Consider the following 17,132-nt stretch of genomic DNA (forward strand, 5'->3'; position numbering starts at 1 on the left):
CCAGTTCACATGTCAGAACTCCCCAGAGGCTGATGAACAAGGACCTGTGCAAACAGGGGTAGAGGTGGGTCCAAAGCAGGAAGACTGGGTGAAGGTCTCTGTAGGAGGCACAGTTAGATCTTGGGGTTCCCTCTGGCCCTGCTCAGTCATGTGACTTCTTCCGTTCACCTCCACAGTAGACCAAAGGTTTATTTTCTCAAAAGGGTAAAACAGAGGTGGGCACGGAGGAAGACAGAGATACAACAAGCACATAACTGAAACCCAGGGGGATGAAGTTCAAGTTTACTGAGCATCTAGCCCTTTTCTCCCTTCCAACTTCCAGATCACTCACAATTGCCATGGCTGCCCACCCAAGTAATCTTCCAAATAGCCTTTTGGTGTCCCGGTCTTCAATATGAGCAGATGCCAAGGGTCACCAGCCATCTAACACAAACATCAAATAAATGCAAAACATAATAGAAAGGTTGGGAGGCAAAGTTGAGGAAATCTGCCAAACAAATAACACACCCAGGACACATGAAAAGAGAGAAACAGGAAAGAAAGAAAACTAGAAGACAAGTCCAGGATAGGAGATTATCCCACCTGAGCAACAGACATGGCGGGGGGGGGGGGGGGGGGGGAGTGAAAGGTACCCAGTGCAGTGGATGAAGACAGATCTATACCTGAGTACATCACTGTGCAATTCCAAAACACTGAGGTCAAAGAAAATTCTACAAGCTTCAGAAATGGAAAAGAACTCTTTCACATAAAGGGTCAAGAATCGGGACAGCAGCCAGCTTCCCTACAGAAACACTGACAAAAACTGGAAAACAGATTAGCCACACTGGTAGAATATAGGGGAAAAAGACAAGTTCTGATTCTTAAGGACTCAGTTTCCTCCCTTACACTTCTTCTCAGGAAGCTACTGGAAGGTGTACTCTACGGCTGAGGAGCCAAATTACAAAGAGTGAGACGGGATGCACATAATCCCATCTACCACCAAGGGGAAAGGAGCCTTTGAGACCCAGGCAAGGGAGATTCTAAACAGCAGCTGTTCGGCGGCTCTGAAACACCCATCCAGTCTCTAGAAGACTCTTCAACAGGATGAAATGCATAAAGAAGATTTACACAACTAGGTAAGTGTTTGGGGACTGAGTAACACATAGAATCCCAAATGACCAAAACAAAACAATTATTACGAGAAAAACAATACCAGACACAAAAGGAAAAGCAATCATTTTCAATTAGATGGCTCAGCTCTCAACAGTATTTTACATATCAGTAATAGCACAATACGTGTGTTATTTTGAAATATGAAGGTAAGCACCAAAAGAAATGAGCTAAAATAGTTGAAAGGGACCTCTAAGGGGCAGGAACAGAGAAGTACACAGCGACTGATTTTTCGTAACCAGCTAAAACATGTACATGTATAATTCAGACAGAACAGAGGATTTAAAATTCCTGGCGATTAGGCTTGCTGGATCAGATACACCTATGCAAAATAAATTTTTAAGAATCTACTACTTTGAAAAGACTCCCGCGGTGCCTTTGCTCACCTAGATGTACCCTTCCAATAATCTTCTGGGTGCCCACTCCTTTGGCGATCCCTGCCCACCGACGGTCCACCAGCCTCATTATATTACACCTTTCTGCACAAGCTTGGCTCATAATAGTCATCTGGGCACCTAAAAGCGGAGGGAAACATCAGATAATAAAAACAAAGTCCACGTTTGTGCTAAGATTAAAAATGCAGACTGAGAACAGGGCAGAGAGCAAGTTCACCCCCAGGCTTTTGTCTGTGTAAAATTATTCATACCTAGCTTAATCTAGCCCTTAGTTGTTCCTGCCACACTTAATTCAACTTTCAGTTATACACTGGAATCTGAAACGCAGTGTAGAAACCTAACAGGGAGTGAAAGAATATTTTGTTTAAATGTAATAATTGGAAGACATTTTCAAACTTTACCGACAGAAAGCAAAACTACCTGGAGAGGACTTTCAGAAAGTCAAACCATATCTACAGATGGAAATGCTAAGTTAAGCACTACTTTACAGTCAGATCCATCTTCACCAAGTACCTCTAAACATCTTATCAGATTATTTTTATTTCAAACTTTGGGACACTATAATTTACTAGGTAAAACCTGCAGTCTCTCAAATAAATACGAACTGAACTCCCCCTCTCTGCGCCAACAATCACACTCTGGCAAAGAGGGCAGTTAGGGTCTTTTCTTGCGTGTATTCACCCATGCAGCTGAAGCAGGCCCGTGCAGGAGACAGACATATCTCTGTTTTCCCCTATGGTCCTAATCTTTCCCAAGACTCTAGTCTACACGTCTGTGTGCTCGACATTTCCATCTCCAAGCCAACAGGTATTAAACCCTTTCTCCCCCAAGTAATTCTCACTTTGGATTTCTCTCCTTAGCAATGAAGTTACTTTCTTGCAACACAAACTTCGTACTTGTGACTCCTTGTCTTTTAGCCTTCTCCCCACTCTCAAACTCTGCTCCAACCCTGTGAATAAGTTTTATGCAATTTCTATTTCTGACCTTCCTTCTTCTAACTATAGCAATCAGCCCAGCTTACACCCTATTCCCCTCGCTGGTGGACAATTTCTCTGGTTTCCAAACCACTCTGTGGAGGTATAATTTAAAGCAAGGGAATAGTTCTGACTCTGAGGGATACAGAATTTTCCAGATCTGTCACTGTTGTCAGTCTTCCTCAAATATGATCTTCAGATCACTTACTCATCTGCTCAAAAATCCTCGATGGCTCCTCCTCTTTGTAAGATTAGCTTCAAACCACCTGCCACAGTTTCAGAGTCTACCTCATCCTGGCCAGACTGCTTCCTGCTGCTCCAGACAGGATGTCTGTGTCCCTCCAAACCTCCTTTGTTGAAACCATCACATTCCTAATGTGATTGCATTAGGAGGTGGGGCCTTCAGGAGATGAGTAGGTCACAGAGGTGAAATCCTTGGGAATGGGACGAGCATCCTTACACAAGAGCCCCCAGACAGCTCCCTCACCCTTTCTGCCATGTGAGGACACTGAGAAGATGAATGTCTGGGACGGAGGAAGTGGGTCCTCAGCAGACACCGCACTTGCCCGCACCTTCGTCCTGGATTCCCAGCCTCCAGAACTATGAGAAATAAACCGGTGTTCATAAACCCCCCAGTCAGTGGTATTCTTTTATACCAGCCCGAAGAGATGCATCTATCAGCCCCATACTCTGACTGTTCTAAACCCTCCACTTGGACAGGACCAAGTTGCTCCCTCTGCCTCTTACTCCCGCTGACCCTACTGCAGAGTGCCCCCCTCCCCCGCCTTCACTTTCTCTGAACTCCACTTAGGCGGTAAGGTCCAGCTCAAACCCCGCCTCCTCCCCAGCTGATCAGCCTTGCCCAGTGATCTCCCCTCTCGTTCAATTCCAACACTTCCTGTTCGTTTTACTCATTAGGCACCTTACGCTTTATGGGCACTGAAAGCTCTTGGCATTTGAGGAAGGTTAGATTCAAGAAGGCCCAGCAAAAATGAAGGAAAAGAAAATTGGAGAAGGCAATCTCTTCTCTTCCTCTCTCCCCACTCTACTCCACCAAAGCTACTTATTGTTGTAACGTAAGCGAGCCCAAGACAAGAAAGGGCTCCTTTCGCAATTCTCCTGCCTTTTCTCAAGCCTCGGCTAGAAGCCCCTTCCCCTGCCCGTGCAGGCAGGGCAGTTCAGATAACCGTTCTGTGGGGAAGCCATGCCTGAGCACCCCAGTCAGAGGGAGAATGTGGTCTCGATGGCTATCCAACATGCATCTGATTTTTGTGGTCACTGAGTTGTGGCATCAAACAGATCTGGGGCTGAATCCAAAGTCCACTACTCGTGAACTCTGTCTACCTAAAGAATGACATCACCTCTCTCAGTTCTCTCATCTACAAAATAGGGTTAGTAGTTGAACACGGCTCATAGGGATAACCTGAGGATTAAGTGAAATTAAGATGATTTATATTAAGCACCTGGTGCTTGGCACAAAGTAAGGGCTCAGTAAATGTTGAGTGTTACTATTAGGGTCTCTTACATAGGTATTTGTCTCTCACTCAGAGGAGCCCCATGAAGCTCCAGTTAGTGAGTTTTACTCCCAAACACTCAGCACAAGTGCCCTGCCTACAGCATTCAACGGACTTTTTTTTTTTTTAGATTTTATTTATTTGACAGAGAGAGACACAGCCAGAGAGGGAACACAAGCAGGGAGAGTGGGAGAGGGAGAAGCAGGCTTCCTGCCGAGCAGGGAGCCCGTTGTGGGGCTCAATCCCAGGACCCTGGGATCATGACCTGAGCCGAAGGCAGACGCTTAACGACTGAGCAACCCGGGCGCCCCTCAACGGACATTTTTTAAACCGAATAATCAGCAAATGTGCTTCTCCCAGGAATGTATGCATCTCAAGATACAAACACCTAATGGCAGGTAAAACCTAGCATGTGCTCAAATAATTGTGGATGAACAAATGGAGGAAAATGTTCCTTGAACAGGGCCTTTTACTATTCTAGGACTCATCCTATCTTAGAGTCTGGGTGAGCTACACAGAATTAAGACACGGTGTTGTGTGCGGTCTTCCTAAAAAGCAGAGTTATTACTGTGAGGAAAGGTGCCGGCTGGCACAGGGATTATTTAAATCCTCAAGAGGGAAACTCCCTGTCTCCTGACCTGGCTGCTAAGTTCTTTAAGGGCAAGAGCCCTGATTCAATACATGCTTCGACTCCTCATAGCTCCTGGCAAAGTGATGCCACACAGACCATGCTGAGATATTTGATGTACACTCTATACAGTTGCTTCTTACAGCTCCTTCTCCTAAGCCCATTTATTCCCAAATTTCTTACAGAGGTATCCTAAAAATTCAGGATGCCAAATAAAGGAAGGTAGGAAGATAAAGGACATACTGCAAAATACAAATCCAGTTAAGAAACGATTAAGAAATAAACCTGTTACAAACAAACAAACAACAAGAGTGGCAAGTGAAGTAACCCCCAGGCTTGTTAGCAGTCCAGAAGACTCCTGCCAGCTTTAACAGGCACCAGGCTCCCCTTCTCCCTGTGTCAGGTCAGAATGTCGGGCAGATGGAGAGACTGAGCTGGAGACGTCACCTGAGTCAACAAAGGCTTTCACAGGATGTCCATTCACTTTGCAGTTAATATAAAGCATCACCACTTGACCAAAACTTTCAGGAGCCTCTTCCATAGCTATTGTCATGTTTTCCTCAATGTTCTGTTGCCTGTAACAAACCAAAACCAAGTACAGTAAAATCATTATTTCCAGGAAGGGAAATCTGTTTCAAAGTCACAATATTAAAAACAGGCTTGGCTTTCTCTTCAACAAGGCGGCTGAGCGGCAGATGCAGAGATGCCGATCTTCGCGAAGACCCTGACAGGCAAGACCATCAACCTGGAGGTTGAGCCCAGTGACACCAGTGAGAGAATGTCAAAGCCAAAATCCAAGATAAGGAGAGCGTCCCACCTGACCAGCAGTGTCTGATTTTCGTGGGCAAACCGCTGAAGGATGGCCGCACTCTCTCAGACTACAATATCCAGGAAGAGCTCACCCTGCACTTGGTGCTTTGCCTGTGGGGTGGCACCATGGAGCCTTCCCTCAGCCAACTGGCCCAGAAATAAAACTGCGACAAGATCATCTGCCACCACTGCTTTGCTTGCCCACACTCCTGCGCTATCAACTGCCTTGGGAAGAAGCACGGCCACACCAACCGCCCGCACCCCAAGAAGGCCAAATAAGGCCCCTCCCATCTGCTCCTCCTTTGCCTGCAGGGCAGCCTCCTGCCTGAGCCCCCAAGGCCTTGGAGCCTCCATGCTTTCCCTTTCACAGACTGGAGGGAAAAAACCCCAACAGAGCTGTACACCTCTTTTGCCCCTGTTACGGCAGCTGAGTCATGGAAATGGAAACCGGTCTCTTGGGCAACAGGTGAGGCAGAGATGCAGCCGGCAGAAAATCGAAAGGCATACACATGGCTTTCTCATGCCAAACAGTTCTGCTCCCTTTATGAGCTCAGACACAGGAAGATAAACCTCTGGAGAGTAAGGGTCACAACCTTTCAATTCTGTAGAATGCGAGAATTTCACGAATGCTTCAATTTTAACGGGGGATTTACTGGGTATCTGGGTACATTTCCTATGCCCAGTGCCTTAGAAATAGTTGGCAAATGCAATACATGGGTGTTAACTGTGCTGTGTCTCTGCTTAACTCCCGAGACTGGGTTTTCTACCTGTGAGGGAGGTGACGACCCCTGCTGTAGTGCGGCTACGAGGCGGAGAGCATCTAGAACACGGTGATGGCACAAGCGCAGATGCCCAGCCAATGCGTGCGTCTCTCTAGTTACCGCTGTCACTTAGAAAACCACACACACGCACACATCACAGCTCATGTGGTCCGTCAAACCGTTCCTTCAAACATCAAACATACTCTAATTCCCACGTGAGAAAAGGATATAAAAGAGGGTTCTAGCTTACTCCAACATCTCATGCCTTCATTCCCAACCTCCTCCTGAAAACCTGTGCCTCGGATAAACCTCACTGGCTACGCCGCCGCCACTGCGCAGTTAGCGAACACTACGGACGTTAGTGGGAACGAGGGCAGGGGCTGCGCGACGTGCCTGAAGCCTGAGACACGAACGGACAGGGCCCCAGACTGGGGATAAACTACAACCACAGACCGCCACCCGTTTGTGCAGACAAACTTCTACGGGAGCGCAGCTGCACGCTCGCTTCTGGGCTGTCGCATTACGTATGGCCGCTCCAGTACCAGCACTGGCTTAAGCCAGCCTCGCGACAGAGACAGCGGGGCCTGCAAACCCTAAAATAGTTCCTCTCTGGCTGACCCTGCTCTAACTTGTAGTGCCTGTCCTTTTCGTAGTAATACTCTACCTCAACTGAACTCATGATTTTATCAGCCATTCTCTAATAATACATGAAACTTTCCAGGAAATCAAAGGCACACTTGTTCAATTTAGTCAGGGAAATATGCAAGCTATTCTACCCCAGTGTACATATACCCTGAGTAATCACTGGTGCAGCGAACCAAATAAAACTTGAGGAGGCATCTGACAGAATTACACAGCTTTTCTCTTATGCCACATTCGTAAATTTAGAAATGAACTAAAATTAGTTGTACACTCCTGACCTTGCATTGACTGCAACCAAGATAAATTTCAGCAAAATCAGATTCTGAGATAATACCAGTCACTCTGGCTATTCTGGGCCCTATATGTCGAGAGTCTCTTGAGAGGCACAAGGTCTTCTTTTTTTAAGAGTGTACACATTACCCTATTTCCTTAATCTCCCCTGGCCCCCCCATGGGCCACACGAATATGCCTCATCTCACTGCCACTCTGCCCGCAGGGCAGGTCAGGGTTTGGCCACGATGCCTCTCCACTCTCCCTCCCACTTTCTGGGTTGAACACGTCTATTCTTGAGAATTATGTCAGGTTCCCTTAGAGCTGCAGTGGGGTCTAGTTCAGAGAACACAAATTTCTTCCTGTTTCGCTGGGTAGATTTAACTAGTGAGATGCTTTTTCAAAGATATTCATATACTAATATACTGATGCAATTAATGGGGGCACTTCATCAACAAGAACACGAATGGCTTGGAGCTGACAACCGATTCTGACATACAATTTAAATTTCCCTGATTTCAAATGTAGTTAGAGAAACAAGAAATAAAATAACCGCTGTAAGGTTCCAAGCTGACCGTATAATATAATGACCAAGTTGGGCTTCATTCGAGTAACAAAAGATTATGACAACGAAGAACATAGTTCTTCTTAGTTATACAGCAGTCCCCCCTTCTCTGCAAGGGATACATTCCATGACCCCCAGGGGATGCCCGAAACCACAAAGAGTACCAAATCCTATACATACTATGTTTTTTCCTGTGTATACATACCTATGATAAACCATTTATCAGTGGAGCATAGTAAGATAGAAGCAACAATAATAAAATAATTATAATATCCTGTAATAAACATGTGAATGCGGTCTCTCTCAAAACATCTCATTGTACTGTACTCACCCTTCTCATGATGATGTTAGGTGATAAAATGCCTACGTAATAAGATGAAGTGAGGTGAATGACAGAGGTTTTGTGACGTGGTATTAGGCTACCACTGATCTTCTGATCTATCTGCTTCTGGACTACAGTTAACCGCAGAAAACCGAGATGGTGGATAAGGTGGGGGAAGAACTAAGGCCTTAACCATTCGCAACAAAAACTGAATGGGGTGGAGGGATAGGAAGCTGTTCCTTCATTCTAAGGGACTGGAGAGCATCTTGCTCATGACCAGAAATGTGGCCCAGGCTGGCCTTAGCATCACTGTACCTGCCCTGGCCCCACCTCTTAAGATTCTGATCTAGCAGATTTGGGAGTGAAGCACAAGCATCTTCATTTTTAAAGCTTCTTTTGTGATTTTAACGTAGCCCCACGTGAGAACAACAGCGTTAGAGACGCTGGGGCTGGAAAAGTGTCCGGCAGGCAGTTTATCCACTGAGGCCAGGGCAAGAACTGCAGGAGGAGAACAGACTCAGGACTACAGGGTTCCATCTGTCCAGAGCTCTCTCTAATTCAATCATGCTCAAGCCCGGGTTTAATTAGGGCTCCCGCGTTATGTCTAAGGACTCAGATTCCAGTCAGGCAGCCTAACAGTCTCACCAAGCTGAGGCTTCTGCTCAGCCCCGGGGTCATCTACCTGCAGCTGCTTTGATGGTGCACTGTGGGCTGGTCCTGGAGTTTTCATTCAAGTTTTAGAAGAGAAAGCCATTGAGTTAGGTTTGTAATGTTGAATCAACATGCGGGGAAAACAGAAGAGGAGAGAATGACCGAAAAGGCTGACGCTGCGCTCAGATACAAAACAAGGACGCTGCTTCAGAGCAGACGCCCAACTGATACCGGGTCACCTGTGCGTCACCTGTCATTCGGGAACTCTGGATTCTCTAAAGCTCGCTCTTCAGGTAAAGGGTCATTACCTTATATCTTCTTCTATTTTTGCCTGAGCTTCAAGATCAAAAGGGTCGGCAGCAAAGAGACGAATCCTTTCTTGCTCTCTCCGGGCTCGGTCCTGCTGCTGCTCCACCAGGACCCTAGAAAATTTCTCTACAAAAATAAGGGGGAAAGTCTTCAGTACCACCCCATTTCCGTTCTTTATTAGTACGTTTCCAGATCAAATCGTTTCTCAAGATACAACTGTGAAGAGATGCAGAAAGGAACCCTAAGAATTATTTTAAGTGAGCAATTACATTTACTTGCTATTTTCTGAGGCAAGACGACGTCACCCAAATTTAGTATAAGGACATCAAGTCTTGGCAAAAATCATTTCTTCCTGTAAGGAGTTATCCATCGTATTGTTTCTACCCAGAGATAACAACACTTGGACTGAAATCAGCGGGAATGACTATCTGTGTGGCAGGTAAATGGCTGCACTACTCTCCTCCCCGGCCGCTCTTATGAACCTGCTACCTAGAAATAAAACAGAGCACGACAACAGGGAATGTAGTCAACGGTACTGTAATAGCATTTGTGCGGTGACAAATGGTGCGCCTGGGGTGAGCACAGCATAAGGCACAGACTGGATGAATCACTATGTGGTACACATGGAACTAGGGTAACACCGTGTGTCAACTACAGTTCAATTAAAAAACAAAAGTCAAACAAAAAAACAGTGCACTACAACCCTGTTTCTCCTCTTCTAGTTTCATTCCCTTTATAACACCCTCTGCCTTAAGCCAGGTAAGTTAAATGCAAACTACTGTTAGCCTACCTAGCTAACGTGATGAGTAATAGGGAAATGAGTAAAGAGAAAATATTGCTTGCTTTAAAATGTATGTTACAAGAATCACCTTAATTTTGCTATTTCTTAAATGGGGGTGCATATAAGTGTATAAACGTAAACATGTCATCATTGTGGTCTTTGGTGACTAGATCTGCTACATAAGAAATTAAAGACACCAAAATAATGGTCATAGGAACTATTAATACACACACCATGAATGAATCTAAAACACATTAAGTTGAGCAAAAGAAGCCTGACATCAGAGAGGACATAGTATATGATTCCATTTATGTGAAGATCAAAACCATGATTATCAGAATGGCAGTAGCCCGTAACTGACTTGTTGCAGAGAATATACTGGAACTTCTGGAGTGAGAAAAATGTTCTGTATCTTGACTAGGGTGGTGGCTACATGAGTTTGCCAAAACTCAGTGAACTGTATACTTAAAATCTGTGCATTTCTGTTAGGTAATTATTACCTCGATTTTAAAAATGGTCAACTGAAGAATGAGCTATTAAGTGTCTGTTATATTTTAAAATTTAATCAGTACCATTTCATAAGCCCAAGAGTAAAACTAGAGAAATTTACAGAGAAAAACTTTATTCATGAAGCTGACTAAAAATAAGCGTTCTGTTTAATGTAAGAATGGCTCAAATACAGCTCCAAGCAAACTGTTGGCAACAACCCCACTCTCATTAAACTTGGGGCGGGTGAAAATAAAGGGGTTGGGTTCCATTTTCCCATACAGGCTGATGGCACTGGACATGTTTTCTGTAACTAAAAGCATTTCACCTGGCAGCAAGCTGGCTTACTAGCGCACTCAGACTGAGGGTTTAACTAAACAGGTTAAAATATCAGCACCTAGATTATGCACTGTGAAAATAATTTGGAAAAAAAAAAAGTCAGTGGAAGGGGCTGGCCAAGCTGGATTTCAGAACTCTACGCAGTTGTAAAATTCTCTCTCTACTGCCAATCGACTCAGAGAGCAACCTAGAGAGCAACAGGTAGGTGCAAGAAACCATGTGACGCGGTGGGTCGAACACACCAGTTGCTCGAGTTTCTCCACACACACCGCGACAGGACTGCTGCCCCTCAGGTCAGCTTGACAGTCTTCCGTATTTATAAGCTTACCAAGGTCTCCACTGAGCAGAGCATCTGCCAGGGGCGGATTGCGTTCCTTCAGCAAGGACAGCTCATGGGGGTTGGCCAGCAACATGTCTCGGAGCAAGGCTGGATTGTCCAAGCCCTGAGGAGATGAAGCTATGTCTCCAGGAGATGAGTGGGACTGCTGTGCTCCTGGTGGCTGGCGCTGCCGGGAGCCTGACGTGCCAGGCACGGCTATACTACGGAAGTCTATTCGGGGTAAGTCTGTTGGGGAAAATCGGTTCAAAGTTTACTTCCAGTGACTCCATAAAAACAAGCATTTGAAGGGAACAGCGGAACATATGCTGGTACATGGCATGTAGGAAATGGTAACTGCAGACATTTGACCCTTCCCCTGCTCTCTCTCTCAACTGACTGAATATAAAGACAGCAGTCCGAGAGAACCCACAGGTAAGAACAGAAAAGGGGTGCTGACAATGGTAGTAATCCTAGATTTTTGGCTCATACACTATCCCAGAAGAGATGACAAGTTTTTACTTATTTGTGTGTGTGTGTTTTCAAGATTTTATTTATTTACTTGACAGAGAGAGACACGGTGAGAGAGGGAACACAAGCAGGGGGAGTGGGAGAGGGAGAAGCAGGCCCCCCGCCGAGCAGGGAGCCGGATGTGGGGACTCGATCCCAGGACCCTGGGATCATGACCTGAGCCGAAGGCAGACGCTCAACGACTGAGCCACCCAGGTGCCCCTACTTATTTGTTTTTAAAACATTAAAGTTAGTCTCAATATACATAATCACATAATTCTGGATGTAATTCTTGAGAAAAATCCCAGTCCACTTTGACATGTTTCAAAGAGCCTGCACGCCTTAGGTAAAGAATACTATACAAACCAAGGGAACTGCATCAATTTTAGATGTAAAATTCTACAAATCTCTGCTAAACACATTCATTCTTGGAATTTACACTTTCACTCTGTGCATCACTGCTAACTCTTACACCCCTGGGGAGCTAGCAGGTATAATCATTTTACAGGAGAGACAAACAGAAGAAAAGTAACATGCTCAGGTTCTCAGTGCTGAGGTCACCAAAAGATAGAACAGATTTAGAGGCTACAACTCCCAGGTTCTATAATCCAGGCTGAGCTGACCTTATTAAAATGAAAGGAAAATAAAAGGGAGCCTTACACAAAGGACCCACATATTGTATGATTCCATTTATATGAAATGTCCAGAATAGGAAAATACACAGAGACAGGAAGTAGACTGATGGCTGCCTAGGGCCAGGAGGCTTGGAGGCAGATGGGGAATAACTGTTAATAGGTAGAGTTTATTTTTAAGGTGATGAAAATGTGCTACAATTGATTGTAGTAATGGCTGCACAACTTGGAATATACTAAAAATCAATGAACTGTACCCTATAAATGAGTGAATTGTATGGTATATGAATGATATCTCAATAAAGCTATTACTTAAAAAGGAGTTTTACCTTAGCAAAGAAAAAGTAGAGCAGAGCCAGAATGGGGGGCTAGAACTGAGTGAATCTGCATCTCCTCAATCCCAAAAATGTATCTGATGGTCACTCCTGTCCCAAGTCTGAGGCCATGCTGAAGCTTATGGGACATCAATAGAAGAAGGGAATCCTTAAATTCCTTAAATTCAGTTTCTGCCTCTTAGCACGGGTTCAAACTAGACACTTTCTTCAAACGGACCTGAGCCGGCAGCTAGTAAATGTGTATGTGTGCGTGTACGTGTATGAGGGAGTTAATCTATACCAACCAGCAAAACACAGGGGCGGGCCTTCTCTGTGGGTCAAGAAATTTTATCTCTAGCCCTGTTACACTTATCTTGAGAGTCCATTCGCTTCAGAGTAATTCTGAGAAACCGGTTTACCTGATAGAAGAGATCACCTCCCCTCCCCCACCTGCTGGCTCTCTTGTCCACATGGGACAGTACAGAAAAAACAAAACAAAACAAAAAAACAGTGAATCTCCAGAACTAACAATTTCACCAAATTAACCAAAGGAAGACTTGGTTTTTGTTGACTGGCACGTTCGAATCACAACTCTTTCTCAAGTTTAACAGTAGCCCGGAGGGACTCGTGTAACCCCGACCTGGGAGGAACAGTGCATGATGGTCTCTTACAGCCCCAGTCTCAGGCTGACTAGAAACTCGTGTTCTAAGCTGGAGTGTATCATCCTCACCCAGACACCCGTCAGCTGTTACCACAAACTATAAAACCAGCCAACCTAAAGACTAAACACTGTTTAAAGAAATCTATCTGAAAATAGCAGGGAATGGAAAACACTATTACATTTCATCAAACAGTTCCACCTCAGAACCTTGTCAACTTTCTACAGATCATGAACCCCTCTGAGTATCTGAAGAAAGCTACAGATCCTCTCCCCATTAAGTGCACATGAGCTCACAGCCACGCAATTCTGTGATTATTTCAGGGACACAGAAATGTTCTAAATCCCAATGCACAGATTCCAGATTATAAACACCTCATCTGGATGGAACATCAACATAGACAACAGCTTCCTTTCATGTGATTAACACGGCCAGTGGGGAAGGAACAGAATTTGGTGGTCCGGCTGCTTAATGCTCCTAAAGCTCAGTATAATGGAAAAAGTACCACATTTTTGTTCCCATGCCCTTACTTATTAGCTATGTAACACTGAAGACATTACTTAAAATCAGAGCTTCATCTATTAGTGGTAACAAATCATAAAGAGGAATCTCTTCCCCCACAACAGTGATGAGCCCCATGCAACGTGGGTACAAACGCCTGGCTGACTGCTCCACACAGGCCTGCTAGCCGAGGGCCGGACACGGAGTAGCAAAAGTTAGTCAGGAATCACAGGCAGAGGTGGCCTCCGAGGTCCTTCCCAAGGATAAAGTTATTATTGATAACAACGGAAGCAAACACTTATCGAGGACATGCTGTGTGCCAAAGGTTGCACGTGCACTATTCCCACAGCCTATCCTACAGCTGGTGATGAACCGGACGTAGGGAAGTTAATGCATCCAAGGTTACAAAGCAACCAAGGGGCAGTCAGAGCCTGTCCCCTGCACTCTGAACCCGAAGCTAGTCCACAGCTCTGGCCCACCGTGTTACGCCCTCTCTCCTGATGCTGGTGTCAGGATGTCTTACTTGGGAACTGCACTGGAGGTCGAGGGTCGGCGTTCTCCTTCTGCCGTAAAATCACAACGTCCCCATCTTTCAAGCCGTAGGAAGCCAGCGATCTGTGGTTGTCTGTGAGTGGTCTTTCAGCATAGACAATCTACAACCAGAAAAGATTGCACGGTAGAAAGCACTGAGAAGTAACATGGCACAAAGCAGGAAGACTACGTACAACGTCCCTTTTCATCTGATTATCAGTCCCTGCTCAAAACCCCCCAGTGGTTTCCTATCACACCTGGAATAAAAGCCCAAGTCCTTCCCATTACCTACTAGGCCCAAACCATTTGGCCCCTGGCTCTCCCTCTGACTTCATCTCATACTGTAATTGCTGTTCCCCAAATAACATGATCAATTTCCCCCTTGGGACTGTTTCACTTGCTCTTCTCTCTACCTAAGGAATGTTCTTTTCCCAGTCATCTCTTTTTTAAGTAGGCTCTGTGCCCAATGTGGGGCTCAAACTCACGACCCTGAGATCAAGAGTCGCACGCTCTGCCAACTGAGACAGCCAGGTGCTCCCCAGTCATTTCTTTTAAGGTCTCTGATCAAACATTACCTTTTCAGAGCCCTTCACTCATCATTCTATTAAAAATATACCCTCATCTCTCATATTATAAATCTTTATTGTGTTTCTGCCCCACTAAAATGTAAGCTACTTGGGGACAGGATTTTGTTTTGTTCTCCGTATCTCAAATGCCTTGTGTGTGTGGGTGTGTGTGTGTGTGAGATGAGAACTTCTAACATTTACTCTCCTAACAGCTTTCAAGTACGTGATACAGCACTGTTAATTACAGTCACCAAGCTGGACATGACATCCCTGTGTGTCCACCTTTAAATGATCCTGCACACTGGCAAGTCTACAAGTTTTCCAAATACCACCCGTTCTGCATCCTTCCTTCTCTTCTACCATTCCCAAAGTTTGGTCACACTTATGAGTGGAAGACGAAAGGGGAAGAAATTCAGAAAAGAACAACTAAACACAGATGGCAAAAAGCATCATGGATGTACTACTACTACTAATATTTTTACGAGATGCAATCAAACACTGAAGAAAACCTGACAGCAGAAAAGCAGATGAAACACCACGCTGCAGAAAGCAAAGGCACAAAGAGCATAGGGTAATTTTACCATGAAGGAACATAAAACCTACCCTGAGCTATCACATACTCCAGAGGGGCATTCAGAATAAACTCAGGCTTTGAAAGGTTTTTCTCCCTAATGATTTGCTTTGCACCAGGCCACATGCAAACTGAGGAGCCTGAGTCCTGTCCTGGCTCTGACGGTGGCCGTGTCACTCAGCTGGTCCAGGCTTCACATTCCCCATTTGTCAAGCAAGCAGTTGGGACTGGAGAATCACTACAGCTGTCCCTTCCAGGTCCTCCTGCTCCACTACCATTTTACAGCGTTTCCTCATGCGTCCTCAAAGCTTTCATAGTAAGACTGCCTGACACAGAACCTGAAAAATACAGGATTTATACTTGGAAAAAGTATCTGTCACATCTGCTCGCAGAATTTGCACTGATGTGAGGAACAGAACAGGAAACCGAATTTCCAAAACCAAATACTTCTGGGGATGCACAAAAAAACTGATTTCAGAGTATGTAGGGCTGACGATACTTTGTAAGTTCTCTACGTGACTAGAAAATGTAATGTTAGGGGCACCTGGGTGGCTCAGTTGTTAAGCGTCTGCCTTCGGCTCAGGTCATGATTCCAGGGTCCTGGGATCGAGCCCCACATCGGGCTCCCTGCTCACCAGGAGCTTGCTTCTTCCTCTCCCACTCCCCCTGCTTGTGTTCCCTCCCTCGCTGTCTCTCTCTCTGTCAAATAAATAAATAAAATCTTAAAAAAAAAGAAAAAAAGAAAATGTAATGTTAGTTCTTACCCTCAACCTACAGAGTTCAAACATGTTACAACAGACTGCAACTATCATTCCCTCAATCCATTCACACTCTTATTCTCTGTTATTTAAGCACATATCACACAATAAAGGTACAAGAGAATCAACACAGACTGTTTGCAATAACCACCTCAGAGTCGTACCATAACTTGTGGGATTGTCGGGAAAACTACTAGAAATCTGAAGTGACAAGTGTCCTGGGTTGAGGTGTACAGCAAGAAGAGGCAAGCCAAGAGAAACGCCACGCAGGCAGCTCTTACAAGGCGGCAGCGACACTGTGAAGCCACCACAATGAAGGGACCACGTGGTCCATGGCCCACTCCTTAATTTTCCAGGTTCAGAAACTCAATTATCTGTATATTTAGAGATACAGTCTGACACATTCTAACTGTACTTATAAAAGAACATTTATCTACAATAGGAAATCAACCTCAGGAGCATTTTGATGCTCCTGTCCACCAGATCGCTGAAATCTCTTCAGCCTGAAGGGCCACAATAAAACACTACCATTGCGTGCACTTCTATCACAATGGGTTCTCACGGTCTCCCACTTACCAACAGCCTCTCATTGAATTGTCAATCATTTTATGAGGTGGGCCTTATTTGTCCCATTTTATGGACGGGGAAGCAGATACAGAGAGTTCGGTGACCTGAGACCACACAGCTATTAAGAAGAGAACTATGACTGGAACCACGTCTGCCTGACTATAGAGCCCATATATAATCTTCCCTAAGGACCACATATAACTTCCCCAGTAAGTCCAAAGTGGACTGGTGAATCAGCTGGTGACCTGAACAAGAGCTATAAAGCCGTCCAATAAGGGCCTATACTAACCAGGGGGATGCAAACCCTATCCACTGCTCACTGTAACCCCTGCCCCGAACACTAGCAACTTCTCCCTCTTTGGACTCCCACCTTGTAGACGCTGTATGTCACTCCACAGTGTTAGTTAACACAGTCTTTCCTCAGCAGACAATATAATTTTTTTTTTAAAGTAAGACAGCCTCATCTAACAATAAGATCCAGGTAATAACTACCACCAAACCATACATGAAATGTGGAATATTGCTATCTGCCCCATTTCCTAAAAATACTAGACTGGAAAATGTGGGTGAGGAGCAAACATCTTTCACACTGACAAAGCAGCGGGCGTACT

At 45.1% G+C, this 17,132-nt stretch overlaps 1 protein-coding gene and 1 pseudogene across 5 annotated transcripts in view; one reads left to right on the forward strand and one right to left on the reverse strand.

Annotated features, from left to right (window-relative positions):
- The window catches only part of LOC123860042 (protein DDI1 homolog 2), a 38,416-nt gene that overhangs the window by 16,315 nt on the left and 4,969 nt on the right, over positions 1–17,132 (reverse strand). For 2 of the 5 annotated variants that reach the window (XM_045898632.3, XM_045898636.3), the window contains exons 2-6: positions 14,052–14,181; positions 10,925–11,161; positions 8,990–9,116; positions 5,108–5,235; positions 1,536–1,664 (exon numbers count right to left, since the gene is read on the reverse strand). In XM_045898632.3, the coding sequence (XP_045754588.1) occupies positions 1,536–1,664; positions 5,108–5,235; positions 8,990–9,116; positions 10,925–11,161; positions 14,052–14,181 (751 nt within the window). Of the gene's footprint in view, positions 1–1,535; positions 1,665–5,107; positions 5,236–8,989; positions 9,117–10,924; positions 11,162–14,051; positions 14,182–15,228; positions 15,535–17,132 lie in introns of all 5 variants that reach the window. The other 3 variants (XM_064589884.1, XM_045898633.3, XM_064589885.1) reach the window with 3 other exon arrangements.
- Positions 5,328–5,749, forward strand: LOC123860043 (ubiquitin-like; annotated as a pseudogene).

The sequence above is a fragment of the Mirounga angustirostris genome, unplaced genomic scaffold (genome assembly GCF_029215605.1).
Source record: "Mirounga angustirostris isolate CCGP_5_RB_7025 unplaced genomic scaffold, mMirAng1.0.hap1 SCAF_4, whole genome shotgun sequence".
Taxonomy (NCBI): domain Eukaryota; kingdom Metazoa; phylum Chordata; class Mammalia; order Carnivora; family Phocidae; genus Mirounga; species Mirounga angustirostris.